Source organism: Caenorhabditis elegans, chromosome X, assembly GCF_000002985.6.
Source record: "Caenorhabditis elegans chromosome X".
Lineage (NCBI taxonomy): Eukaryota > Metazoa > Nematoda > Chromadorea > Rhabditida > Rhabditidae > Caenorhabditis > Caenorhabditis elegans.
In genome coordinates this window covers 16391421-16419342 of record NC_003284.9, presented here as the reverse complement: position 1 = coordinate 16419342, position 27922 = coordinate 16391421, and the positions used below count along the sequence as shown (strand labels likewise).

Below are 27922 nucleotides of genomic sequence, written 5' to 3'. Positions count from 1 at the left end.
TTCAGGAACTTTTGAAGAACAGACTTTGAGGTTTTTAACTTTATTTAAAAAAATATTAAATCTTAAATTTCCATTAACCGTAATAAAATTTGTATAAAAAATTTTTGTTTCTTAAATTTCAAAACAATTTCGTTGATCTTTTGATTTCAAAAAAAAACAACTAATCAAGATATTTTTGACAACACACTTGATTTGTTGTTTTTTTTTTATCAATAGTTTGTTTTATGCTTCAAAACAGAAATAGGCCAGTTTTAGGCTTGAAGAAGACCACAAAATTTTCTTTTTTAAAAAGTTTTTAAACGCTAGATGTAACATTTTCATGGATATTTCCTTGCTGTTTCATTTTTATATTATATTAGTACTAAGAAAAATGATAAACACCTCAAAAAGACCCACATATAAATTAAGTTTCTTTTAACATTTTTTAAAAAATTATTTTTTTGAGATTTAATATGTTTAGAAATTCTGGAATTTTTCCCCCAAAACCCGCAAAAAATATAGATCCTTTTTGAAATGTGAACTTTCCATGTTATTCCTCTTTTCATGTTTTGATGGCTAATAAATCATAACGAAAATCTCCGCGGACTTCATTTCAATTTCAATTGTTAAATTTCAATTTTCATATTATTCTACAAAAATAAATACTTGATACACTTACTTATATTTCAAAGTCTCTTTTTTACTCTCACATTTACCAATTCTAGACTTGCATACTGTTCGATTGCACACCTCCCCCCTCTTTTGATCTTGTGTTGGAGGCGCCCCCCGCGCGTTCTCTCCCCTCTCTTCTTTTCCGTCTCTCACTCTCTCGTCGCAACGGACCACCATTTTTTGATTCCGTTTCCCTCATTAGTCACTCTCTCTGTTTGTTTTCATTTCAATTTTTACTTTTTAAAGGTTTTGTTTTTATTTTCTGTTTTCTGTTTTCCGACAAACTTTTGACATATTATTTATGAATTGACTGTGCGGTTCTTTTTTAGGTTACGGTAGTTGGTACGGTAGTGTTTTATCAGTAGTGGATACAAAATTTGGAGAAAACCATATTTTCATATTTTATCCTTGAAACCCCTTAAATTTTCGAGCTTACTCCGATACTTTTGATTCTTCCGGAAAATTTAAAAACTACTGAAAATTTTTACATTTAAGTCGCACATTTTACTCTGAAACATTCTGAAATTTTATCATTATATATATATATATGATTTATCTAGTTGAACGTACAGTAATATCATACCTCCAGTAACTATTCATTCTGCTATTTTGTTCGCCATTCCACTCTTCTCTATTCTTCCGTCCCATTCGATTCTGATTCATATTTCGGTGTCAGGGTATCAACACCACCACCACAAATATTTGCAGGCGAAAGTTTTTGCTTTTTTTTTGTTCGCCTCTGCGACCTACTAATATCAAAATCTCCTCATCAAACAGGCCAGCTCGTTGTGCCACTTTTCAGTTAGTCATTTGGTATACAAATAAAAACAAAACCGATAAGATGCAGGGCCTCGAATTACTCGGGTTCTCAGTCAGTTAGTGTCCGTCGGCGGAAATGTGAAATTTTCTAAAATTAGAGAAGATTGGGTTTCGATAATTTTTTTTGTCGGGTTGTGGAAAATTGATTCGTCATGGGTAAAATCGTAGTAAAAGATCTCGAGATATGAAAAAATTGGAATTTTTCTATAAATAAAATGGATTACGGTATAGTACGGTAGAAAAACTACGTTTTCTGATGAAGGTCTGTGAAAATGATTTTCAACAAAATTAGGACCGTATAGGACCGAGCTATTGGATAACTTTTTTCCAGCTTATACAGTAAGAAGTCCAGCAAAGTTTTGATATTTGATGTAATCTCGTTCTGAAAGTAGATAGAATTAAAGTCCACTAGCCACACGTTGCACCTCTGTTTTGGCTTTCACAAATAGTATTATATAACCGTATAAATAAATAATGACATCAGTGTGGACGCTGCTCCAATCCGTAAATCTCGTCCCTCCCCTCACTCCCGCGCGCCTTGTGTTTCCCTCCGGAGAGCAAAACCCAGCGCGGAAACCAAGACGTGTTGAAAAACTAATAGTATGTCTTGAAGAAGCTAAAGCACATGACCATATTTGCTCCATTTCTGTGGGAAGAAGAAGCGATGGATTCAGAGACTCGCGGTTTGGTTGTGTCACGCCTACTTCGGACTGTGCGCACGGCCCGATCGCCGCCCGGTCTCTTGCCTCGCGTCGCTCCCTTCGCCTATCGTTCTCTTTTCGACTGTATGCTGTTTCGCGTCCTCCTCGCTACGACCATATAGACTCAATAGTGGCGACGGACGCGCAAAACACGGCTCTCGGCTCAAAATTTTTCCCCCTCCCCCGCTGAGCTCAACTCGGGATTGTTCGCCACTTTTCGACTGATTATCTCTCGATCAACACCCATACGACCAACAACAACAACAATAGAAAAAAAACAGCTACCAACATCAAAATATTTCACTTTATTCCGTAACTCTACATATTCACGATGGTGCCCTCGCCGGCTCTTGTCGGAACGCCATCAGTGTTTCCACATCATCAGTCTACGTCGTTTTTTCAAGAAACTGCTAGCTTCTTCAATCTAGACTGGGAGCGATTATGGTAAGAATTTTGGGATCATTTTTAAAATTGGAGGTTTTAGAAATTATATTTTTGAAATGGTCAGAACATTTCTCAATTCAAAATTTGAGACTCATTTTTTTCAAGTTCCCAATTGTGCTTAATCTACTAGTACTCAACTATCTTTCTAATAGCCTTCCAACTTTAACTGATCGAACTGTACCTCCTCTTGTGCTTTAGAAACTTTGTATTATTGGTCGTTTTAATCCTCTACGTCAAATTTAATACATTTTTCCTATTTCTGTGCAAAGACTTTGATTCAAGTAATCTATAGGGTGCTTTCCATCAATGTTTGATTTGAGTTTGATGTTTATTTACCAGTTTTAATTTGATCAACTGAACTTGGCCTACTATCCATCAATAGATTAGCCTTTTCTCTTGCCAATTAATTTTTGACTGGCTTTTAATCAAAAATCATTGTTCCAACTCTTCTCTTCATTCTTTTTTTCCTCTAGACAAAGCTCTTCACCCGTTTCGGTCCGTGCGCGGCGCCATTTTTGTTCTTCTCCTCCGATTGGTCATCGACAGTTTCCAAAAATATCCTGGCGCGGCGCCACGGAAAACCGGCGTTTTCCTGTATGCATACAGGAGGAGTGGGGGGGGGGACGAATCTAATTTTGGAACACTAGGTACACAAGCATGATGGCATTCCGTTGGCCGTGTGTCCGAAACCTTGACCAAACCAGGAAATTGTGTGATTGGCATGTTGGCAACGAGTTTTCCCGAGATTGAGAATGGAACAAGGAACTGATCTTCGAGCGCGCGCACAAAGTTAGGGACGACAACGTTCTGTTTGCTCGTGTTGAACTCACCGTGGTTGGTTTTTTTCCCTTGCAGTTTACTGCAGGGGCTAGCTGCTCCGAACGTGACAACACGAGCAAATATACGGGACCGAGGGGTCAGTCAGCGATAAATAGGTCAAGGCTTTGTGTAAATCCTCGAAACGTGGTGGTGGGGTTTGATAACAGTTTGATGAGTCGTGTACAGTTGGTTCGAGTTGAGATGCAGGGGAAGGTGTAAGCAATATTGCTATGTATTATAAATTGAAAGAAAAGGTCGATCCGTTCTTCATGCGCTATGCACTGCGGATCTGGGACTGCCCGGTGGTGCTCCCGCTGGGCTATAATTTAAGCCACGTCCTAGCCGGGGACTGTGGCCGATAATCCAGTTGTGGATTACTCCAATAGTGGCTGGATGTACCTAGGGGTGAGGCCGGACTTGAACTCGTGGCCTCCAGATTGCTTGCGTACCGAAGGAACTATCCTGCCCCTCTGGCTAATTTGAAAAACGCTAACAGCATAAGACATCGCAAACTTTGATCAATGTCGGCTGCTTTTACTATTTCGTTTTTCTATACTGGAAATAAGGTACAAACTGGCAAAGTAATAGTTTTTGCACATTGGCTTTGTAGAATAATAAGACAAGTTTCACTGAGACCTGAACTTTTCATTTTCCGGAGTTTTGATTTTTTGGAAATCGGAATAGTGTTAACAAGTTGTAAAATTTGCCACATTTTCAAAAGAAATTCCTCTAGGTTTAGATTTTATCCTGTTTTCTTTGAGCTACCATATACTATCGTGTCCTCAGGAACTCGTGAAACTTTGTACAAACCCTTTTCTCTGTGCGCTTCAGAAGGTAAAACTTCATAAATTTTCATTTTGTACTCAGATAGATGTAGAAATCGCGGCAAGACCCACTCCAAAAACATCATCGTTCCAAACTATGATAGCTTAAATTTTACCATCAATAGGACGGTATTCATCACAATTGCGACTGCTAACTCGCATCATCAATTGTATCAGCATTGGCATGCAACACACAGGAAAACATGTTTTGTATTAAAGCGGTCGGGTAACCTGTATACATCTCGTTTTCTCTGCCACCCTCCACTCTCTCACCATTTCCACGCGACGTCTTCTACGTGTGGGATATACTACAGAAGAACACAGGGAGAGAGAGAGATAGAGGAGGGAACACCGCCACCACTACGCAACAGTGCACAGGAAGGTCCACACACACCACACCTATCCTCTTCTTCCTTATTTATATCCTTTTTATTGATTGCGTGCGTGTTTGGCAATATCTGACCCCGACCTTTTTTCTTCGCCCTTTTTGTCCTCAGATCGCTTGATCTCACCTCAAAACTGACCGCCGCCATCCGTTCCTGTCAATTACACGTCTCGATGACTACTGACGACTTTTTTAATATTACAATTGGATTTGGTTACGAAAGCCTTTCTTTAGTTTGGAGTTTTTAGGTAATTGAGAAATGATTTTAAATAGGAAGTTTAGCTGAAAGTTTTTAAGTTTAGTTACAAAATTTAAAAAAAAAAAAATTTTTTCACTTGAAGTTTTGGCAACATCAAATTAACGAAATTTTATACATACAATTTGTAGAAAAAAAACATTTGTTTTTTTTGACGGCTTAAATTATGAGTGACTGAGTAATCGTAACTTTTTGACTAAAAATTTGAAAAAAAAAACATTAAAAAAGTTTTACTGTGATATTTGGCCATTTTAGCACAGTAGGTGTAGTCTCCAAAAAATTCACATAAATGTTTTTTTTTGTATTTTTCAATTTTGGTTGATTTAAAATTGAACTGAATATGAAATTTAGAAATTTGTGTAGATCTACAATGTTGAATTCAAAATTATAAACTAGAACAGTTTTTTTTCTGAAAAAATAACAATTATCATTTTTTCCGACAGTTATGATTATTTTTGTTTTAAACAATGTAGAAAGTTTTGAGTGTATTCTGAATAATTTTCAGTGCATCATTTTCAGTCAAACTTTATGTTTTTTCTCAAATCTCAATTAATATTAAAAGTATTCCCCATCCACGTGTCCCTTACAAGAGAACTGTTTTGTTATCTCGCACTATGCAGAGGCGGTGGCTAGTATTAAAACTGATAAGGAAAGCATTCAAAGCTGGAAGAATGACACAACAAGAGATGGCTCGCCCACCTTTTGAAATTTGAAATATTCCGTTAGTATTCCGTTCTTCGTGGAACTTTATAGGAACAGCTCTTTGCATTTTTATTTCATTTTGTATTGTGTTTTTCGACCATTGCAATGTTGACAATGATGGGGTGGAAGGAGGTTTTGTTAATTAAAATTAAAGATGACGCCTTGCGTGGTGTCAGCGGCTACTTGATTTCTCCCCGTAGCTTTTTTCTTTGCGTTTTTTTTTTTCAGTTTAAGACTTTTCTCTCTTCTGTGCTACCCAAAAAGTGATTGGATAGACTTCCGGTTTGACTATTGACATTTTTACTCATCAGTGCTCTCCTTGGCCAGCATTACTTTGTACAATAAAAAATGGCATTTTCATGACGCTGATGACTCTTTCCATTCGCGTTTTCCAATTTCTATATGTTCGATCATTGAAATATGTTTTTTTTTCAGGCATTCGCGTTCAAACTCGAATTCAACGTCGTCGCCACGCAACTCGCCGTCCCAATTGTCACCGCCGATGGCAGCCACTGCAGCGCTACGTCGGAGTTCGGATTACGGTAAGAACGGTTTTTCAAAAAAGTTTTATAGACTTTTGAATTTTGATATGCAGTTCTAAAAACAGAGACACTTACGTTAATAGAAATAACTTTTTTTGAACTTTCTTTTTAGTTTTCGTTCAAATTGGCCCCTCTAATTTTATCTAAAACTAATAAGGACTATACTTAAAAACAGAGTTCTAATAGTTTAAGCCTACGTGTCTAAGCCTGAAGACTTTCTAAGCCTAATTTATACTCAGGCCTACCAATTCACGATTTTCTACCAGAATTATTTTTTAAATTCAAAATTCTGTATTTACGAGAAATATTTGAATGTTTTCAAAAAATAATTTCTACAAACGAAACTATAGGAAAAAATGTGCCGCACCCTGAAAAATGTAAACAATATTGTCGTGGCGAGACCCAATTCGCAGTTGTTTTCTAGTACTAGTTTTCCCCCCAATTTCCCTTTCCATTACTATTCATGATAGAAAATTGAATGCAAACACGCAAAGCACAACAGTGCCGCGACGATTTGCATTGTTATAATACGGACGACCACCACCACCACACACACATTCACACACCTGTAAATTTAAATATAGTTTAACAACTAAAAAAAATGGGGCAAAACTAGGGAGTGGGGAAGTATTCTTAGTTGTAGATGTTGTAGTAGTAGTAGTAGTAGTAGTAGTAGTACTAGTTTACTGTGAGCCAGTAGTGCTCAGCTGCTCGTTTATGTATGCATTGTAAAGGGAGGGGCGGCGGAAGGAGAAGAGCTTCTCTTGTAGTTGGACACATAGCTACTGGGTCACCGAAATCTTTAATTGGGCCTCGACCGACGAGGTGGGCGGCTTTTTACTTTTATTAGAAATTGTAGGTCGCCTTTTTTTCCCAAGTCAGGTATCTTTAAAATTTTGACAAAATACTGAAGACGCAGAGCGGTAAACGTTGGGAAAAAGTATGTATACATCGAATCACAGTTTGTCTTCTTTTCTCGCCGCTGCTTGTTGACACTTATTGATTTTTGACTGTCCTACCTGAGCAGGACGTGAGACCAAATAGTTGCGAAATTAGTCTTTTTCACTGCATAGGTTACTCATACCTGCGGTGTATTTATTTTAAGTGTTTTTTTTTCGAGTTCTACTTTTTGGCGAAACTGCAGTAATGTTCCTTATGCGCTGATATCCTGTCTATGGATTTTCAAAAATTTTATGGAAAAAAAAATTTTCTTTATAAGAAAACATCTAGAGAAATTAACTTTTTGAATTTTGACAATTCCGACTTTTTAATTATAGATGGCTAAATTTGGTATTTGATATTCTAGTGCAGAAATCACCACGACAAATTTTGTTTAGAAAAAATTCAATCAGAAATTTATTGTTTTATTTTGCCAATTTAGTTTCAAAATTTTTTTTTAAATAATGAGCCTTTTTAGTTGAAACTCGTAGATAGAACTGCAATCTTATTTAATTAAAAATTTTCCGTTTTTTTTTCTCAAAACCTCGCAAGTATATCCTATTTTCTCGATATTGAGATATTTTTCCCTGCAAATTAGAATTGACTGACACTGATTTGATTTGATTTCACTATATAAATCAGATTGACCTGAGATACTTTTTTTTTGTTATTTTTGCTTTCCTTAGCATTTTTTGGTTTTTCTACACAGCAATAAATTTTCAACTTGAGTTCTTTTCAAATTTAAATTTGACCAAAACCAAGCCGATTATTTTCCTAAAAGAAAAAAAACTGTCGATCCAACAGTAGACCACTTCACCACTCTCTTCCACTCCAGTAGAGATCAAAATCCTAGAACCAGATTGATTTAGTCGCAAGGATAAAGTAGAACATTTTGGGAGACGCCGGTATGTTTCTTCCTCCCAATGTCCGAACGCTTGTCGTCGTCTTCCTCGTGTGGACGGAAGGGGGTCGGTTTTTTTTTGTTTCGTGGATAAGCAGTGAGAAAGCGAAAATTGTACATACAACAGCATCATCATTATCTTTTTGCGCCCATTATCGTGAATTAATTTACTTGAAGCATAATCTATTAACACAATCTTTTGGAAGAGAGGGGAGAAGCTTGAGATTGTTGGAAAATGTTGAGGGATTGATTGGTCGAGTAATGTTTTGGTTGAATGAAACAAATTGTCCTGTTTTTAAAATAAAAACCTTTTTAGTCATTATTTTTTTTCAAATTATGGTAACCTACCCTTCCGAAATTGGAAAATTTTATAATTTAGAGAAATTTTTTTAACTTTTTGAAAGATATTTTTAAGACAAGACTCAAGTCTCCTACAGTCCTTTAGTTACAGTAGACACACCAAGACACAGAATGTCTGCTCATTTTCTCGCGCATCACATTCTGATCTTTACACCCACACCCGTCCCTTCCCGCCAGTCATGTGTATTTTTTGAGCGCATGTGTGTGTGTCTGTGCTTTTGCATTAACAAAGAGAACTGATTATTCTCCGAGAGCCGTTTACAGGAGAGAAGGAGACGGGAGGGGAACGGCGATTAACAAACACAACACCTGTGTGTGTGTGTGGAGAACGGCGCTGGGTGACAAAAATTGAGACGAGCAATTTGCTGTGCTCTCCCATTTTTTTTGCTTGTTGCAACTCTAGACTTGTTCAATATTTACAGTGCTCTTTTTTTCTGAACACTAGAAATTGTTTTTTTTATTAGCGTAAACCCACAAACCTCACAGGTATTTTTTTTCGAACTTATCGTATTGCTTTATTTTGGCAGCTTATATTTAATTCGTCTTAAGTTTAGCCTACAAATGTTCCACTGTAAAAATTTAGAAAAGTAGTACGTACGTGTTTTGTCAAATCACATTTTTTAAACAAAACCAAAAAGAACCGATATACGTTCTGTCGACGTAGATCAAGAGATGGTGCAAGTCTAATAAGAAGAATAAGTTGAATAATAATATTAAAACTTGTGTCTTGTGTTGGAATAGTATATGACTTTAATCAAAACAATCTAAACTGCATTATTGTTAAATCATTATTTTACCAAAGAACGCCACATTAATTTTATTGTGAGAAGCCACTTGAAAAAACACATGACGTCATTTTTAATCTATTTGGCGCAATTTCTAGGGATCAAATTGTGAACGGGCACATTGTTCATTCAGCACAGTTTGGAAATTAACTTTTTTAAATACAAATTATGCACTTTAGAGCACATTTTTCCAGCCAACACGAGATAATGCTTAGAGTCCAAACTTATTTTTAATTTTTTAATAAAACATTTCCCAATTTACTAGTTCAAATTGACAAATCTGAGTTTTTTTTCGTATATTGAATTTGTTCAAGTCATTTGAAATCTGTGCATGTTTTGTTTTTTTGTGGTTAGTTTTATTTTTCTATGGTTAGGTTAAATTTATATAAAACATGTGTGAGAAGGGTTTTATCGGAATGGTTTATTCAAAACAATTCATTGTTAATTTACTATTTTACAAAACAGTGACATTAATCTTATTGTAAAAAGCCACTTGAAAAAAAGCATGACGTCATTTTGTTAAAAATCTATTTGGCGCGATTTCTAAAGATCAAATTGTAAAAGAACCGATTTTTAATACGACTTTTGATTTCTAGAGCACAATTTTCCACAAAAACACTACAACTTTGTCTTTTGTCTAACCATCTATATCTCTCAATCTCTCCACTTTTATGTAAGCCTTGTCTTGGCATAATGCATCACGACTTTAGGGTGAACCGGCGTTGGTTTGTTTCGGAATGGCGGCGGCGGCGGCGACGGCGGCGACGATGGCAAAAATGGACATGAGGGGTTGAGAAGAGATGGGGGGTGTCGTCGTCATTTGTCATATTTGTTGCATACACTTCTCTCTATTTTAGCTCTATTTTCCACTTGTCTCATTCTCAACCACGCCACCAACTGCCGTCGCCCTTTTTCAGTCTCTTTTGTTCATATTATAACTAACCGATTGTTGTTCTTTGTCATTTCAAAATGAATGTCCTCCCACTCTTTTTCGAAACTATCTATTGGCTTTTTTGTAAATGTGGAATGAGAGAGGCGTTAGAGTGGAAAAAACGTTTATTAGAGACCTCATCCCCCCCACACTTTTTTTTTGCACCGGCTACTACTACTACTGCGTGTATATTTGGCAGCAAACTTGTGGCTGGTTGCGTTCTTTCGTTTTTTTCTCTTTTCTCACTTTTCATTCCTAGGTTAAGTTGACTGACATTTTTGAAATGAGCCCCCTTGAAGTATGTAGTACACGATTTTGTTTTTTTTTCAGGATCCGCAGACACCGAGTGTGGTGAGCCGTGCGAGACAGGAGCCCCAGTATCGCTAAATGAAGTCGATTTGCTTGCCAAGATGGAGCAGCTGAACAAGTGAGATTTTTTTCGAATTTTTTTTTGAAACTTTTTGGAGCAATTGTGCACATTTGGTTTTTTTTCCGAATCAGAGCTTTAACTCAAAACAGGGATGGACACCAATTAAAGTTAAGTGATCCGAACTTTTTTTCATACATCTGACAATTGTCAAGTTTCTGTATTGTCAAAAATATTCCAACTTCCCAAAAAGAGATGTTTAAATTTCTAGATTACATTTCTTTTGAAAAAAAAACTAACTACAACTGAAGTTACTTTTTTTTGAATTTTTTTTATCAACCAAATTTTTATGAATTTCTGAATTGCCGCCTTTCGCAAAATGACAATTATGGAAAGTTTTGAAAGTCGGCGATTCAAATTTGTTTGCTAAAACTTTATTGATTTATGAATCAATTTTAATTTTGAAGAATTCAAAAACAGTTTGAAAACAGTTTGAGAATTAATAAAGTTATTTTTTGTACAAAAATTCCAATTTTCCTACCATATTTTCTCAAACTTTCAATCCCCACTTCAATTTTTCCCAAAAATTTCCTTTCCATTTTAGTGCACATTCCCGCGTGCTTATAGTCATGAAAAGCAGTTGGTCAAACATTGACCAAGCCGAATCGAACAAAAAATAGTAAATACCATAGTTTTTCTCAATCTGCACAATCAATTTGTTTTCGCAAGTCAAACATACTGAGAACGCAATGAAGAGATGGAATAATAATGACATATAAAACAAATTTTCAAAATTGGAAACATTGACTTTTTCAGATCAAATGAGGAAGACTCTCGAAGTGTTGCCTCCAAGAAGACTGGTTCCAGTGAAAGTCGCAAAGGTGCTCGTGAACATTCTCCCGAAGAAGATGAGGTATTTGAGCTCGACCGAGAATTTTGCAAGCACACAAAACCCCGCTGATTAGTATTTTCAGGAAGACTTGTGGTCCGTGTGGGGAGAGCTTATTCTCAACTGGGAAATTGAAGTCAAGAAGCGTCCCAACTACATTAAGGATCTTGTGAAACGAGGCATCCCACAGCACTTTCGAATGATTGCATGGCAGAATTTATCGAATGCGTCGGTGTCTAGTGTCCACGATTTGTACAGTGACTATATGCGGCAGTCTTCGGTTTATGAGAAGGTGAGGGTAATTCGATTGAATTTTTGCCTAGAATTGATTTCTGAGTTGAATTGTGAGGAAGAGCCAGCGATGAAAAAAATTGAATCTTTCAGAATTTTCTTTATTTATAGTCAAAAAAGGCACTCACTCAATGCTTTATTCTATAGGGTTACGATTTTCCAAAAATTTTGCAGTTTACCTCACTTTCGACTGAAAATTTTGAAGTTGTCTGAAGCATTTTGAAGTTCTGATAGAGTAGTAATTTAGGTTTCACCCAACTCTTGCCAAGCTTCTACCCAAGTTTGAAACAAAACAAAAAAAAACGTTTGGGCCAAATTTTAACTTCGGCCCAAACCAAGTTTTGTCGAAGTCTTGCCCAACTTTTGCCCAAGTTTAGCCAACATCTGATCCAAGTTAATATTTTTTGGGCCAAACTTTGGCGAGAAGCTAGAGTCAAATGCCGAAAAGCTACTGTATTTCCTAGAAATTTTACAGTCTTCTGTAGGCTCAAGTAGGCTCAAGTAGGCTCAAGTGAGGCTTTTAACTGCTTAAACACAGTTCAGTGAAAGTTGTAACATTTCAGCAATTCTAAAAAAAATTGTGGATTTTTGGGCTGTGTAGAGCAACCATAAAGCCTTCTACTCAAAACCAAATTTTTTAATCCTAATTTTTTTTTGTTTTAGGTTATTCAACGCGACATTCCCCGTACCTACCCAGAGCTCGACTTTTTCAAAGATGGCGAACGAGGCCAATCACTTCTGTTCAACGTTATCAAAGCCTATTCAGTTCACGACAAGGAAGTTGGGTACTGTCAGGGTAGTGCCTTCATTGTTGGTCTCTTGCTCCTCCAGATGCCCGAAGAAGAGGCGTTTGCTGTGCTCGTCAGCCTCATGGAAAACTATCGGCTCCGCGAGCTCTACAAGCCAACAATGACAGACTTAGGATTGTGCATGTTCCAGTTGGAGTGTCTCGTGCAGGATCAAATGCCAGATTTGTATACTCATTTTAATAATATGGGATTCGACACGTCAATGTATGCGTCTTCGTGGTTTTTGACACTTTTCACAACTACAATGCCTTTGGACATTGCCAATAGAATTATGGATTGCTTTTTGGTAGAAGGAATGGATTTTATATTTTGCATTTCCATCGCGATTCTTCAACAAGCTCGCATCGAGCTTCTCCGTCTCGATATGGAAGGAATGCTCAAATACTTCCAGCGTGAAGTTCGCGAGCGATATGAATTTGACGCTGATCTTCTTTTCACGGTTGCCAATCAAGTTCAACTGAATGCTAAAAGGATGAAGCGTCTGGAAAAGGATTACTTGACGAAGCGTACCAAGGAGCAGGAGGAGGCCGTCGAGCTGCGGGTAAGTCAGAAATATGGGATCATAAAATGCTACGGGCAAGATGATGTTTTGCGGGGCCGCCGCCGCGGCGGCACGTTTTGCTCTTTTTTTTTCCTGGTGGCGCGAAATTCACGAGCACATGTTTCCGCGAAAATGCTCATCCACACACACACACACACACACACACTTCATGCACAATAATGACTGGGAAAAGTGGGGAGATGGAGAGTGTAGATACCTTTTGCTTCTTTTTTTTTCATCTCCACCCTGATTTTTTCCCGCTCCGATCCATTCCCATTTTCTCTCAATCTCTTACACCTCTAGTTTTGTATCGTTTCTCTTTGTGCAAAAAAAAGTTGTATCAAATTGATTTTGTGGGGCTGCTGCATTTTGCCTGAAAAACACAAAAACTTTTCCTCGTATCATATCAGAAATGTATGAAACAATTTTTTTTTCGTCCTTCGAGAACTATCTGTCGGTGTTCCTAATTTTATTTCTTTGATGATTTGGAAAGCCACTTCAATCCAATTTTGACTACTTACTAAATCAGGTTTTTATCATAGGAATCGTCTCGATTTTTTTAAATCGAAGTTGACCATGGTTCTACTGTAAAGTACTTTTTTTGGTTAGTTTGGGTCACTTTTATTTTTCAAGTGATCGGTGGTTTCCGTTGAAATTTTGATTTGAAATGTGATGTTTCTGATGAGTCATTGTCTAAGATTTCTTATCAGTTACTGAAGAGTATTATACCACGCAGTAGCTTGATTAATTTTTGTTTATATTTTCCGTGGTGTATCTTAAAAACGAGAAAGAAAACTCAAATAGGCTTCTGAAACTTAAAATTTTCAATGATTAGTGGTTCTTTATGACGGTATGAAGACATTTAAATTTTGTAAAAAATTTAGCTTAAACGCTGATTTTTTCTGAGCACTGACCAATGTTTTTTGGCACTGACCAAGTTTTTCTACCACTTACCTACTTTTTTTTATTGATAGCCAACGTTGTTGTGCTAAAAGTTGGCCCAATATGCACAGTCCTGTTTTTTACCTATTGTATTGCATTATATTATTTCCCTCCTATATACCTCCTTCCATTCACACTATAGATTTTCAGTGTGCCGCTGGGTCATGACCCCACCCTTTTATTGTATTCATACATATTGCCTTATCGAAAATCAATCCGGCTGTCACGCTTTTTTTCAAAATTTCTTTCCGAAAAAGACCAAAAAGCAGTGCTTTTCGATTTTCCATGTTCGTTGCGAAGAGAATTTTCAAAAAGCACGCGAAAAAATGCCAAAAGCAAGGGGCGAGAAAGTGTCACTGTTTACCACCACCTCCCACTTGACGGGCAATAAAACAAAACGAGCCTCCCTCAAGATAAGATGATGGTCGTTTGTTTGTGTCATGATTGATCATTTTGGTCAATCTATCAATCCAATAATCGATTAATCAATAAAAATTTTAGTCACTTAAAATTAGTATGACTATTTCCGGTCTTTCTTCCTCCCTTTTTCCATTTTCTTTTTGTCCGTCTTCCTCGTCGACATCGATATTTCTCCTCCGCCCTCAGGTGACTAACTGGCTAGTCTCTTAGTCGTTATGTGTCTCGGTCGATCAGGCCCCGGGGGCGAAAGGGCGCAAAAAAAAGAAAATGTTACGAAAAATAAAACGTTGAGGTTCCTGTTGTTGTAACAAGAGGGTTTTCGTTTGTTCCAAGTTCTTATCTTTCAAGTTTTTTTTTCCAAATTTTCGATACTTTGCACAGAATCTGACTAAAAAAATTGGTCAGGACCAGTTAATTTTGACGACAAAAGCTTTAAAAAATTCGTTTTGAAACTTTTTAGGCAAGATTAAAATGGCACAACTAAGCATTGATCTTTACGGAATTCCAAAAATTCTTAGTTTCCGAACATTTTCAGCAAAAGTTTTGGAGCAAAAATTGTTTTAAAATGTTGCTCAAAATGGTTCAAAAATAACACATTTCTTAAAGATGGAATACCAAAATTTGAGACTTTACTTTTTGGACCCAAACTATTCCAAAACTACCAAATTTTATAATGAGACGCTCTAAAAATTTTTCAAAAGATAAGTTATGACCGCTCAAAGTTTTGGAAAAATGGTATATTTTTAGGTAAAATCTTAAATGTTGACAACTTTTCAGTGTTGCAGCAATTGGAACTTACTATTAATTTTAATTTTATTAGCACTCTTTAATACATGTTTTGGATTTTATTACGCGTTTTTTCGTTGATTGAGTTGCTTTTTGGGTGACAAATATGATGCAATGTTCCAACCGCTGCAACACTGAAAAGTTGCCAAAGTTTGAGGTTTTAGCTAAAAAATATATAATTTTTCCAAAACTTTGAGCGGCCATAACTTTTGTTTGAGAAATTTTTTGATCGTCTCATTACGAAATTTGGAAGTTTTGCATCATTTTGGGTCTAAAAAAGCAAAGTCTCAAATTTCGGTACTCCACCTTTAATGAGAGTTCCTTTAAAAAATTTTTAAAACTTTTTATTGAACGGTCCCGAATTTAGGACACAACTTTACCTTGGAAAATTTTCAAACTGCCCTCACAATGGATGGGCAACTGGTAGGACTAGATGTTTTTTCCCCAAAATTAGTGTCGTGTAATTCCAGAATATTTCCCAAAAACAGAAACAAATCAAAAGTACGCTGGACACGCCGCCGCCACCACCACCGAGCGCAAAAACTGGGCGGAGTCGTCCGACCCGCCCTTTTCGTCTCAATAGATCGCGACCCGACCGGGTGGCGCTGGTGGCAGCGGCGTCGGCGGCGGCGGGCGCTCCCAGCGCTGAAACCACATTTTTCGACTAGCTTCTTCTTCTTCTTCATCTTCTTCAGCTTTTTCATCTTTTTCCATCATCAAAAGCATCATCATTTCCTTCCACTTTTGCTACTAATTATCATTCCGTCACCTTTCTTCCTCTCTCTCTCTCTCTCTCTTTATCTCTGCCTGATTCTCTCTGCATTTCAGCTTGTGTCACCTTCTCTCATCTTTCTTTGTATTTCTTATTTCTTAATTCTTCACACAAAATTCTTACGCGTCCCTTCTTTTCATTCTCTCTCTCTTTAATATTACTTCATTCATCACTTGAGTGAGTGACCAACACATTACGCTCTTCCCTCCCCCCCCCTCACTCCCAATTTTCTTCCAGTTGTTCGCACGTTTTTACCTCGTCTTTTTTAATTTCCAGTCATGAGAACCCGCGCCCAAATTGGAAAACAGCGATTTGTTTGGACGAAAAAGGTAAAATATTGGGGGAAAATTTGAGCTAATTAACGTACTGTTACAATTAGTTACTATTTACTTGAGTGTATCAAAAAACCAAGTTTTTTTTTAATTCAAGGAAAAAAAAACCTAACTTTCTACCTCCGCACCTTTTCCGAGAAATATTTGTCTTGACATTTGATCGTAAAATAAAATAAAAAAAATTGAATGGATAGGGAAAAGAAAACGAGAGAAATTGGTCTCTATAAGTGGTTTTTGCCATCTCTGTCTCTCCACCACGTCTATCATCGGTTTATATAGTACAGCCGAACATACTGGGGGCACCTATTATAACTAAACTTGAACAGTTTTGCCCTTTTTTTTGGGAATGTATATGTAAACCGCCTGCCAAATTATATACAAATATATATATATAGAGAGACGCCCCACAATTGGAATTCAGTCCCCGGCACCAAATTTGTTCCGACATTGAATGTTTTGTCAGCGAGAGAGGGAGAGAACCAGTCTAGAGGATAAATGAACAATAATCTCACTATGTAGTAGATGATTATTTATTTTCGGGGGTGACGACTTGAAATAGCAAATTTGTCACACCTAACCTTCAGAAGAGACAATGACTGATGAGGGGAAGCACAGCCCTCTAATTCCATATTCATGGAGTACGGAAAAAGGAGCAGCGCATTCACCCTTTCACTTTAACCCCCTGAAATAAATGACTCTGGATTGTTGTTGTGTCCCAAGAAGAGGTTAGAGCTCTGGGTTCAGAGGCATAGGGGGACGTTCACATATGAGACGTTTTGTGCCCCACGATGATGAAGATGATCATCATCATTAATTACTCAATTACACTGTTGGCCGCTCCTCTCTCCAACACCCAACATTCTCATACAAATACAAGACATATGTTGAAACACCTCGGGGGCCCGAGGTGGGGGGCGAGTTGGAGGAGCATACCAGCATAGGTTGACGAGCTTTTCGTGTTTGAACGCCGCGCCACATTGAACTTCCCGCAACAATTTTGTTGTGTCGGTGTGTGTGTATATGTATGTATGTCGGTGAACAATGAATAATGAGAAGAACACACGGTGTGGGAGTAAATACATGAAAAGAAAAATGGAAAAATCATATGGTCACGATGATGGAGGAGGAGGTACTTGCATAGTATTAAATTTCGACAATTTTTCAGCGACTTCGTACCGAAAATCGCCTTCTGCGTCAACGAATCGATTATCTGGAAGCGGAATCTTCGGCGCTGGCGGATCGTCTAGTCAAGGGACAGGTATGATTTTTGGATTATCTGGTTGTAATTTGTACATTTTTGGTGTAGGTGTAGGGGAAACGTGAATAGAATTAGTACTTGTTTTGAAATATGGCCTGAGAATTTCAGTTGCCAAAAACCGAAAAGTTCACTCTTTGTAGGAATATTTTGTAAACGTCTAAATTGCTCTTGATACTTTTAAGAAAAAAAAATGTATCGATAAATGTTTAAACTAAATCATTCAATTCACAAGTGTACAAGAAAACACATTTTTTGGTTAAAATTACCAAGATATCAGCTCTCGGCTTTTTAAAAAAATGTTGAGCAAAAACTTGGCAACTTATTAGAAGCTGCTCAGATTAGTTGTTAGGTACGATTTGCAACCACAAAGTGTTGTCAGAATGTTGCAAAAGTTTGACAAAAAGTTGGATTTTGCTATACTAAAAATTTATCAACATGCATAAATTATGTTATGTAAAAATAAATTTGAAACCTTCCAAGATATAAGTCGCCAAATATCTCCGAGTTCAACTTTTTTTTCAGGTAAATCTTGCTCAAGAAGCTGAGAACTACATCAATATTGCACATGAGTTGAACAAGTTGCGCGACATGAACTCTGATGTTCACCGCAAGTTGGAGGGCGCCTATGAGACTATCAGGTGAGTGAGGTTCTTCCTAATTTTTTCTTTGTTGCTACTGCCAGCACAGGGCAAACTTGTATCTAACTGGCTGAATCTTAACTGGATTGTCCGTTTGTGTGAGTGTGACGTGTACAAACAATGCGGCAAACCAAGCCTCTCTTTTTTTTCTCTGCCACCTTTTTTCATTGTCCCTCTCTCTCTCTTTTGCTGGTTGCTGATTCGATATGTATGGAATTAGTGGGAATGGGTCTAAAAAAGTACAAAAAAAGGGGGAATTGATTTTATTATCATAGTCTACCCCTCTCCTCCTCTTTCCTCCTATCCTCGTATCGGTCATTATATTCCAAATGATTTGGAATTTCGAAATCCGAAAGCGTCACTCTAATTTGATTGATTTGCGGCCAAAAGATATGATAGCAGAGGATGGGCTGACACACATATCACTCGAACAACACAAATGTAATTGGATATCTTTGCCATGGCTCGACTAACATATTTCCAAAGCCTTGAGAGAGAGAGACGGAGAGATCTGAAACAGTGCACAACTATACATATAGCTCACCCCCTCCATTAGTAACAAAAGAAAAAGTACAAGCCGAACGAACAATTGTTGTTATTCTTGCAGAGAGTTGTCGAGTGCTCGGCGCGACAACATTATGGATACTGGAACACAAGTGGACGACACGTCGATGATTGAGCACATTCACTCGCTTCAGCAGGAGCTCATCGAGGCTCACACGAGGCAGGCGGACAGTGAGAATACGCTCAGGGACGCCAAGTTGAGGGTCTCGGTATGTCGGCTGATATAATATTTTCAGAATGTGTAGTTTGAGAATTTCAAATTTTTGAATGAAAAATGTCTATCTTCTAAAGATCAAACCTTCTCAATTCTAGCATCTTTTTTTTTTGCAACATTCATAAAAATGCAAATTCTAATCCTCTTCCAATTTTCAGGAACTGGAAATGGCCAACAAGCGCCTTTTGGAGAACGAGCCATCGGAAGACGTTGCAGGACTTCAAGAGGAGCTTATTTCAGTGAAGATGCGTGAAGCTGAGAGCTCACTCGCTCTGAAGGAGATGCGTCAGAGGCTTGCCGAACTTGAGCAGCACTGGGCGAAATATGTTCATGTACGGGCGTTTGATCCATCGTCTGCATCTATTGAAAAGGAATCCACGTCAGAGGCTCACAGTACCCAACAGCAGCCATCTCCGCCACTCACATCCGCTCGTGCTCGTCTTGCCAAGATCACTGCCTCGCTTATTGGAGGATCCACAGAAGAAACTGATAATTGTATTAGTGTTCGAGAACTTGAAGATCAACTCATGGGAGTACGGATCAAGGAAGCTGACACATTGGCCGAGCTCAAAGAGATGCGACAAAAGGTTATGGAGCTTGAGACTCAAAACCATGTGTGCACGAATCAGCTCAAGCGTCAGGACGAGGAGATGAAGCGTGTGCGCGAAGATTCAGAAGTGTTGGTGAAGAAGAGGAAAGAGTTGGAGGATCAGTTGAAAGATGAGAAGGAGAAGTTGGACAACAAGGAGAGCGAGTTCAACGAGGGTCGAATCAACGATCGACTCAAGTACTCTGAAGCCATGCAGACGATTCAGGACCTTCAGAGCAGTATTTCACAGTTGGAGCTCAAGAAAGCGGAAAAATGGACACAAAATCAGTTGAGAGGCAGCAGTGTCTGTGATCTTGATGAGGAATCGGTAAGTTGAAAAACATTTTAAAATTTTACTCGAAAGCTTAACCGTTTTGTTTCTAATTTCAGAATTCGCATGGCTCAATTTGCTCGAACGTAGACCATCTTTCGCTGGCATCTGACGAGATGAATGCACTACTCGCCGACATGACTGTCCGTATCCCAACTCTTGACGATTTGGCTGAAGAAGGATCTGCAACTGAGACTGATGAGTTGCGGCCTAAGGTGAGCATAATTGACTAAAGGCGTTTCATGTTTCTAATTGTGACAAGTTATTCTAGGAGCTCAACGATGGAAATGACACGACAGATTCGGGTGTACAACTGTCGGATAGCCACTAGACGACGCTTTGTCAACTTTTCTCTGCCTTTATTTTTCATGTTTCTTTTTTTTTTTTTTGATTTTCTCCCCTGTGTTGTGTAAATACGTGGTTCATTTTTTTAATATTTTTTTTTCAACCTTCAACTTCTCCCATGCACAATATCCCCCTGAAATTTCCTTCATTTTCTCGTCCCAATCAAATCTTTCTCAACTACACATTTTTGACGGTATTATGCCCCTATCCACAACATTTCCTAGTTTACCCCCCCACCCCCCCCCCCCCCCCCCCATCTGACCTTTTTCCCATTGTACAGCGCTTTCATTCAAGAATTGTAGGCATTTTTCTTGCTCTGTTCCTTGAAACACCCACAGCTTTCCTGAGCAGGTATTTTAAGGAAGTGTGTGGTTTTTTATTCTGGTAGCCTTTCCCCCATCGATAATTTATTCGCAACATGTCCCTCCATTTTTTTTGTAGATTTTTCGTTTTCCTTTTCTGGTAGTTGTTATTATTTTTCTTTCTCCTGAGTTTTTTTTTTTTGAATTTCTGGACACAAATATCCCCCAACCATCCCGAGGCCTTACTTTGATTTGCTTACGGTATACTGAAAAAAATGCTCTAATTTGAGAGCTGACCCCAATACACACAAACCCACCCCACCCAATCATTCTCTTGTGATATCACGCCCCCCCATTGAAACTTTGATGCCTTTGATTGTTCGTTATGACAGATAAAGAACTAAAAGGGAACTTTTTGAGTGACATGTATGTATAGTCAGTTTATAAAGAGTCAAATTACATAACATTTGGATGCTTCAATAAATTGAGCAACTCGATGTTGAGAATCTTCATTTGTGATTTGAAATGCATTTCCTCCACTTGCAAGCTGCACTTAAGGACAAGCTTCACAAACTCTTAAGCCAAGAAGAAGGTAATTTTTTGAAACGTTTATATCAGAAAATCAAAATGTTCGGTTTCCCTTGTGAGAAGCTTTGTCTTAAATTTTACAAGAAAAAAAAAACAAAAAAATTAGAAAAAAATAAAGACTGAGAATTTTGTCATGGGATTTTTTGAAAAATAACGTTTCTTAAATGTGAAGCAGCGTCTAAATATTATAATTAAACACTTCTACACATTTTTGATTTTTTTAAATTTTAAGTCAAAGTTATATTCAGTCAAAGTGATTTTTCAAAATATTCAGTCAATGGTAAGGCCATTTTTTACTTTATTTCATGGCTTGAAAGTTTTTAAGTTCGACTTGTTCTAGTTCAAGGTGTTTTTCTGCCGTCAAACTGTTATGGATGTCAAAAAAAGAGCTTTAACATTTTCCAGCAAAAAAAAATTGTTTCAAAATTGTTGCTAAGATGATTATGATTATAATTAATTCACAAACTTTTTATGAGCTACTTATTTCAAAGTATTTCTAAAGGAAAGTTTGATTGTATGATCTACACAACTTCTCAATCTTTTTTGATTTATTTTCTGGTTATTCCAAAAAATATCCAAACCGTTTAAAAAACGATTTTTATTAAAAGTAAAATTGCATCAGTGTGTGGTTTTTTAAATAATGCAAATTTATCTCACTTGACCGAATATAATTTAAAATAATTCTCATTCAAAACTTTGAAACGTCGCCAAAAGTTCAAGCACCTACAATGTTCACATAAATTTAAAAAAAACCATCAAATCATGAAATTAAAAAAAAAAGTTTTTTTTTAATTTTAAATGTCTCAAACAAAAATTTACTGCTACTTGACAAAGGTTACAATTACCCAACTTTTATAGAACATTCGCAAAAAACCGACGTCTTCGACAACATCTACTCACCATTTGTCCTGTTTGGTATCTTCACTTGTCTTGGGTGTGTCCTGGGATATGTGAACTATTTTAGGTGAGTTTTTTTTTTCGAACAATCGAATTGAGGTTATCTTTCTGATTCAGAACCGAGCGGCGCCGTCTTCACCGTTTCGCTAGTCAACGTCATTCGAACATTTGATTTTTGGATAGAAGATGAAAACAACAGAAAGAAACACTTTTTCACTGCCGATTTAAAGATTATTCTAGATTATCAAAGATTACTTTATGACTAATTTGTTAAAAACTCTAAAGTCACAAAAATGAACAGAATGTTTGAAAGCATTATCAAAAAATAATTAATATTAACATACGTTTTTATTAATAATTACAATGTGATTCTCAACTGTGTTAACATTTTTTGCATATTCAAATAAAATTCTTAACTTGTTTCGAAATTTCAACAACATTTTCCTCTTAAAATCAGCATCAATGACAAGCATCAGTAGCAATGGAATCTGCAGCTTCTCCATTTGGGTTGGCAAAATGAAGAACTGCAAAAATCCAGTGCCCAAATCCTGCTCCGAGAATTACCGCGAGCGCTGAAATTAAAAACGTTTCCAGTGGTAAAGAGTTATACATAGAAAAGTCAGGATCACAAAATGAGATTTACAGTGGCTAACCTACAAAGTAAAACAATTTTATTTAAAACTTACTGAGCCAAATATTGTATGTCATAACAATCAGCATCAACCAGTATGCAAAGACCAGCTGAACAATGTAGAGCACAGCTTGAGTCAACCGCACAACTGACAATGGCCCGGGACTGATCAACGAATTATAAAGTTATTACATTGACATTACTTACTGTCTAACTTCTGGGGTGGTACTTCTCGAGTGGTTCACCAGTGGTGAGCTAGCATTATTATCCTTGAAATCTTCCCTCAAAGCTCTTCCATCCTTCATAAACTGCACCCATGACGAAAATTAGTAAACACGAAAGAACCATTCCTGAATAATAATTTTTACAAAACTCATATTTAATTTTGATTTACCATTGCATGCAATACCAATTTTTTATTGGTCACAAGAGGATCAAGACTATTTTTCGGAGAGTCTCATTAATTTGGAAAAGTGACTAATTTTTTATAGACAACTTGATTTGGCATACTTTTACAATATTTCATCAATTATTTGAGGGTTTTTTAAGTTAAATCCGGTTTGCCGATTTGCCGGAAGTTTTCAATTAGGGCAATTTGCCGGTTTGCCGAATTGCCGGAAATTTTGATTTTTGGTCAATTGCCGGTTTGCCGTTTGTCGGATCTCATATTTGCCGGAAATGTTTAGAGGTGTTTTTTATAAAACGGAAACAGTTGAAACTGTGTTTTTTTTTTTTAATTTTTTCCTGTTTTCCTTAGATATTTTCATAGAATTTGCTTGTTTTTCAAATTAGATGTAAGAACAGTCATAGGATGCGTGTTTAATTTTGCTATTTGAAATTGAAATTCTGACAGTTCCAACAAAAAAAAACGAAATCATAATCTGACAAAATTTTTCGGCAAATTTCCGTTTTTCCGGCAAATTCGGCAAGTCGGCAATTGCCGGTTCGCCGATTTGCCGGAAATTTCAATTCCGGAAATTTGCCAATTTTCCGATTTGCCGGAAATAATCGTTTGCCGCCCACCCCTGGTTAAATTCACAAAAAAAAAAAACAAATTTGCTGAAGATTCCGCAAAGTATAGGAAAACTTACTTAGAGGCAATCTTTTTTTAAAGCTTACCATTTTTATCATCAATTCTCCAGAAATCAAAAAGCACAACTTCATCGAACCCCCAATGAAACCACATCTTCATGGTGTGATGATCATGACTCCTCATATTATGATGTTTATGCTCCTCATTATTATGAATGTGGTGATCGTGTCCAGATTGATTTGTCTCAGTATGCACATCCAGTTGATCAAGCTCAAAGTGACTCTCTCTACCTGCTCTAACACTGGCAACAAGCATGTCGTAAAGAGACTCTTCCTTATGATTTAAGGTAAGATCGTGGGGTGGTTGATCGCCCACAATTTCAGATAAAGCATTTTCTATTTGTTTTTCTTGTAGGGTCTGAAAAATGAGGTAAAGTATAAATGTTGGTTTGTAAGAATTTAATTAAAGTTGGAGTAGCGCTAGTAGGGAAAGTGTTAAAAACTATTCCAATGGTGCCATAATGACCGAATATCATAATAAAACTTTTCACAAATTTTTTGAAATTTTTTTATTTACTGTCAAAAAGTGACGATTTCTCAGTTTTTGACACTCATTATTTTGAAAGTCGACCAAAAAAAGTGTTTTACATACACTTTTCAATACTTCCATTTTGTTTTATAATAATTATTTGTATTAAAACATTGCAGGGGTCGGGATATACGAAAACATGCTGGATTTCTTCAAAATCTCATATTTTTCAAAATTTTGGAAATTTGCCAACACTTTGTCCATTATGAAAAAGCTAAAAATTGTTTGGAATGTTTTACTACGGTATTCGGTCCTTTTGGACTATTATAAGTGTATTCAGACAAAATCCCCACTTGCGCAACTCCACCTTCAATATTATCTAAATATATAAACTAACATGTGAAACGTGGCTTATTTTTTAATTTGTTTTTCATTTAAGCTTCTCCCATTTTTTAATGAACTAATAAATGAAATATTTTTCAACGAAAGGTCAGGAATGGGAGGAGCTTGAATAAAAAACAAAATTTAAAAAAGCCACGTTTCACATGTCAGTTTATATATTTTGATAATAAAAGTTTAAAAGAAAAAATAAAAATTATCTGTCAGCGGAATTTAGTTAATTTTTGAGTTATGATTTCCCAAATATTTTTTGAAAATATTACCATATTTGCTGTTGCCGACGAAATAACAAGAAGGATACATAAATTTTTGATTGTTTTGGTCATTCTTACCCAAATCTGAAAAAAAGTAAATATTCCCAATTTTAAAAAATTATAAAAGTAACGAAAAAGGGCGCAACAAAATAAAGCTGAACATTGAAAAAATATAATAATACTAGTGTCACAACTGTAATGAATAGAAATGTGTAGTGATGACAAATCGATTCAAAATTTGGTTACCACCCGGACCTACTTTTTTTGCAGAATGAAACAAATTTGAAAGAAAAATGAAGAAAGAAAGTTGTTTTCGAATAATGGAATTATGGAAGATAGTAGGTAGTGGAGATGGGTTTGATTAAAATGATAAGAAAACCAAGAAAAATATTAATTAACTACAAGGAGGGTGGTTGGGAGGGGAGGTTATGCTGAGTTTTTCTTTTAATGGGTGGAAAAAATTAAATGTACAGGTAGAATTTAATAGCTTAAATTTTGGTTGTTTTCTATCAACGAAAAATAATAAACTTCATCAACTTGTCTGAACTCAACATTACCAACGCATTATAGCTAGTGGCTAGAGAAAATCACTGATACCCCATGGACATAAAATAAATAACACTTTCAGCTGAATGGTGGGCGTTGTATTTGTATTGATGATGACGATTGATGGGACCACGACGTTTCTCAGAGCACAACAATACTTATCCCAGACGTTTTTCAATTAAGCGTTCCCCGCCCTTTTCCATCATACTTTTTCATTAGTTCATTTTTCTTAGAAGACACTAGCCGTAAAACTCCCCGGATTTTATTTTTAAATTGATTGTTTCCTTTTTGTTGTGATTTTTGGCCCCTTTATTGTGCCTTGTGCTGCATCCGAGCTCCTTGAACATTTGGTTGAGTGTAAGAAAAAAAATGCACATAAAAACAAAGGTTTCGTTCGGATTTCTATCATGAAAAATAAAATACATTTGAAAGTTCACGAGTTCCATAGAGCAGCGTTCAAAGGAGGACTAACGGTTCGAACGATTTTGAGCATATAGACCGAAAATAGGCTTGAATAAACAAATTTTTAAATAAAACTTTTCAAAAAATGTTTCAAAATTTTTTATAGCGGTTCAACATTTCAAAAAAAAAATTCGCCTGATTATAGCAAATATATCGAATTTGGCCACTTTTCCGTCCTGCATCTGTTCAAAGTTGACTTCTTTGGAATTATCATTCTTTATTGCATATTAAGTAGTTTATCATTATTCAATTTCGTTGTATAAGGTACATTTAAAGCCGACTGGTAACCAATTTTTTAATCATTTTTGGTTACCTATCGGGTTTAAATGTATCTTAATCATCAACGAAATTATGTGAGATAAATGACCGCAATATGCAATAAAAGATGATAATTCCAAAAAAGTCAACTTCGGACCACTGCGACACGGAAAAGTGGCCACAATTTTGATATTTTAGCCAAAATTTGTGTTTCAAAAAAAAAGGAAGTTTTCAGCAATTAACTCTAATGACTCGGAGGTTTCATTCAGAAAGCAGTGCTTCGAGTTGACGTTTCTAGTTTTTGCTATAACATTTGTTGACTGAAAGATTTATGTGCTCCGTGGCTCAAGCGTGAAAATACAGTTTTCAAGTAAATTTTCAATAACAACAATTTTATTTACAGGACTGAGATCATTTCAGTTGGTAAGCTAGATATATTTACAGGGATAGCTTTTCATTAAAAATTTTGCTGTTTGTAGTTTGTAAAGTTCTAAAATAAAATTGGATGAAATTCTACTTCCAATAATAAAAAAGATCATTTGAATGATTCTCTGAATTTTCCATTCTCAATTCTAAAAGTAGACATTCACAAAAAAAACATTAAAATCACTTTGATTTAATGTTGATCCGTTTGTGATTTTTGGTCCTCTTTCCGATGTTCCTCCGAAACTTTATGTGCCGTTGTTCCCGGTGCTTCACATCAAAATCAAGAGTTCAATTCATCTCCTGGAAGATCCCCCTCCAATGGAATTTCAAATCTCAAGACAAAACTTCTCGCCGTTGCCCGAGAGCCAGCCGTGTGCAAATCGTCAGATATACAACCTCCAGAAAAGTTTCGGTCGGTCGAGAAAGAGGCAAGAGAGGCGAGCAAAATGTTACAATGTTTGGTGGGGTGGCTGGGGGCCTCTTGCGCTCGGCCGGCCTATCTCGCCGAGAAGAAGCACAAGATGAGTCATTGCGACGAACAGCTGCCCACTGTGCTGCTTTTCCTCCTTTGCTCAATAGTTACGGGGCACACCGTCAATCTATATACCTATAGAATAGTGGTGGATGTCACTGATTGAGAGATGGCAGGCTGTAGAGGGCATCAGATGAAGGCACAAATGTTGCCGATTGGTGGCATGAAGAATGATTGTGTGATCTGATGAATGTAGAAACAGATATGAACGGTGGAATTTGTCAAATTGATTTATAAACAACAAACTTGTGTTGTTGTTTTTTTTAATAAATATTTAGAAATACTGTGGCTCTAAAAATGTTGCCAACAAAGTGCAAGTCAAGAAGTTTTCAAAACGTTTGGAAAAAAAATTGTAAATTGTTCAAAGTTTTGCAGAATGAAGTATCCTAAGTAAGTAATTTTAATTGGAATTTGTTTGTATTACAAGATAGGTTGAACTCAATTTTGACCACTGTATATATTTTTGCCAAAAATTACCGATTAACAAAATTGGCAATTTATTCACCAAGAACGCTGTCAAAAACCTGTAAATCATTTATAAAAAACGAACATTAAGCTAAGTTTAATAAAAGTTTGATAAACTATTATTTAGAATAAAAATCCCAAATTTTAGATTAAAACTTAGTCTTTAAAATTTTCAAACAAAAAACCGTATGGATCTTTCCACAAAATAATAAAACAACCATATATTAAAATGTCATATAGTAAAATTAAAATTTTTTTTTTTAAATAACCACCGTATATACTTTTAGCACTTCTGGGCAATTGAAAAATTGAGAAAATACGGTTTTTTTTTAATATTTGCATTTGATTCTATAACATCCTGTTGTCTTCAGAAAACCTGCTGAGATCTCAATTCCAGATTTCCCAAACCATCGCAAAAACGTTTCAGAAAGCATTAACCAACAAGTACCCTACT

General features: G+C 36.5%; 2 protein-coding genes, 5 non-coding genes and 1 pseudogene across 13 annotated transcripts; 5 read left to right on the top strand and 3 right to left on the bottom strand.

Annotated features, from left to right (window-relative positions):
- Positions 1-2502: 2502 nt before the first annotated feature.
- eat-17 (Rab GTPase-activating protein eat-17) lies at positions 2503-20133 on the top strand (the record flags this gene model as incomplete). 6 transcript variants are annotated; one of them, NM_001307853.5, is made up of 12 exons in its annotated part: positions 2503-2615; positions 6037-6143; positions 10390-10486; positions 11243-11339; positions 11401-11607; positions 12270-12956; positions 17374-17466; positions 17989-18104; positions 18712-18877; positions 19041-19799; positions 19862-20017; positions 20074-20133. In NM_001307853.5, the coding sequence occupies 12 exons, from the start codon at positions 2503-2505 to the stop codon at positions 20131-20133; spliced, it is 2658 nt and encodes an 885-aa protein (NP_001294782.1). The 6 variants fall into 6 exon arrangements, with proteins under 6 accessions (NP_001294782.1, NP_001294784.1, NP_001294781.1 ...); NM_001307855.6 differs by having other exon boundaries at positions 11392-11607; NM_001307852.3 differs by lacking the exon at positions 2503-2615 and having other exon boundaries at positions 6104-6143.
- On the top strand, positions 11731-11877 carry T24D11.5. Its single transcript, NR_072867.1, has one exon. It is a non-coding gene; the product is annotated as an Unclassified non-coding RNA T24D11.5 (non-coding RNA).
- On the bottom strand, positions 11928-12071 carry T24D11.4. Its single transcript, NR_072866.1, has one exon. It is a non-coding gene; the product is annotated as an Unclassified non-coding RNA T24D11.4 (non-coding RNA).
- Positions 20134-20872: 739 nt separating the features above from the next.
- On the top strand, positions 20873-22357 carry F01G12.18 (Small integral membrane protein 7-like). Its single transcript, NM_001270346.3, has 3 exons — positions 20873-21041; positions 21896-22001; positions 22052-22357. Exons 1-3 carry the CDS (start codon positions 20975-20977, stop codon positions 22104-22106), a joined length of 228 nt encoding a protein of 75 aa, NP_001257275.1. The 5' UTR covers positions 20873-20974; the 3' UTR covers positions 22107-22357.
- Positions 22358-22393: 36 nt separating this feature from the next.
- Positions 22394-24851, bottom strand: F01G12.1 (annotated as a pseudogene). Its single transcript has 5 exons — positions 24789-24851; positions 23685-24015; positions 22773-22915; positions 22621-22730; positions 22394-22506 (listed from the first exon to the last, which is right to left on the bottom strand). Coding segments are annotated over exons 1-5 (760 nt in total).
- A 564-nt stretch (positions 24852-25415) lies between these two features.
- Positions 25416-25436, top strand: 21ur-14759. The gene has a single exon (NR_072865.1).
- Positions 25437-26831: 1395 nt separating this feature from the next.
- Positions 26832-27028, top strand: F01G12.13. The gene has a single exon (NR_072863.1). It is a non-coding gene; the product is annotated as an Unclassified non-coding RNA F01G12.13 (non-coding RNA).
- Positions 26892-27017, bottom strand: F01G12.9. The gene has a single exon (NR_072864.1). It is a non-coding gene; the product is annotated as an Unclassified non-coding RNA F01G12.9 (non-coding RNA).
- Positions 27029-27922: the final 894 nt, after the last annotated feature.

Bases quoted from the DNA above. Each gene is read 5' to 3' on its own strand.
- F01G12.18 (NM_001270346.3), top strand. From the start codon at position 20,975: ATGCATTTCCTCCACTTGCAAGCTGCACTTAAGGACAAGCTTCACAAA. The intron at 21,042-21,895 runs GTAATTTTTTGA...CAACTTTTATAG, and splicing joins ACTCTTAAGCCAAGAAGAAG to AACATTCGCAAAAAACCGAC. The intron at 22,002-22,051 runs GTGAGTTTTTTT...TTTCTGATTCAG, and splicing joins GGATATGTGAACTATTTTAG to AACCGAGCGGCGCCGTCTTC.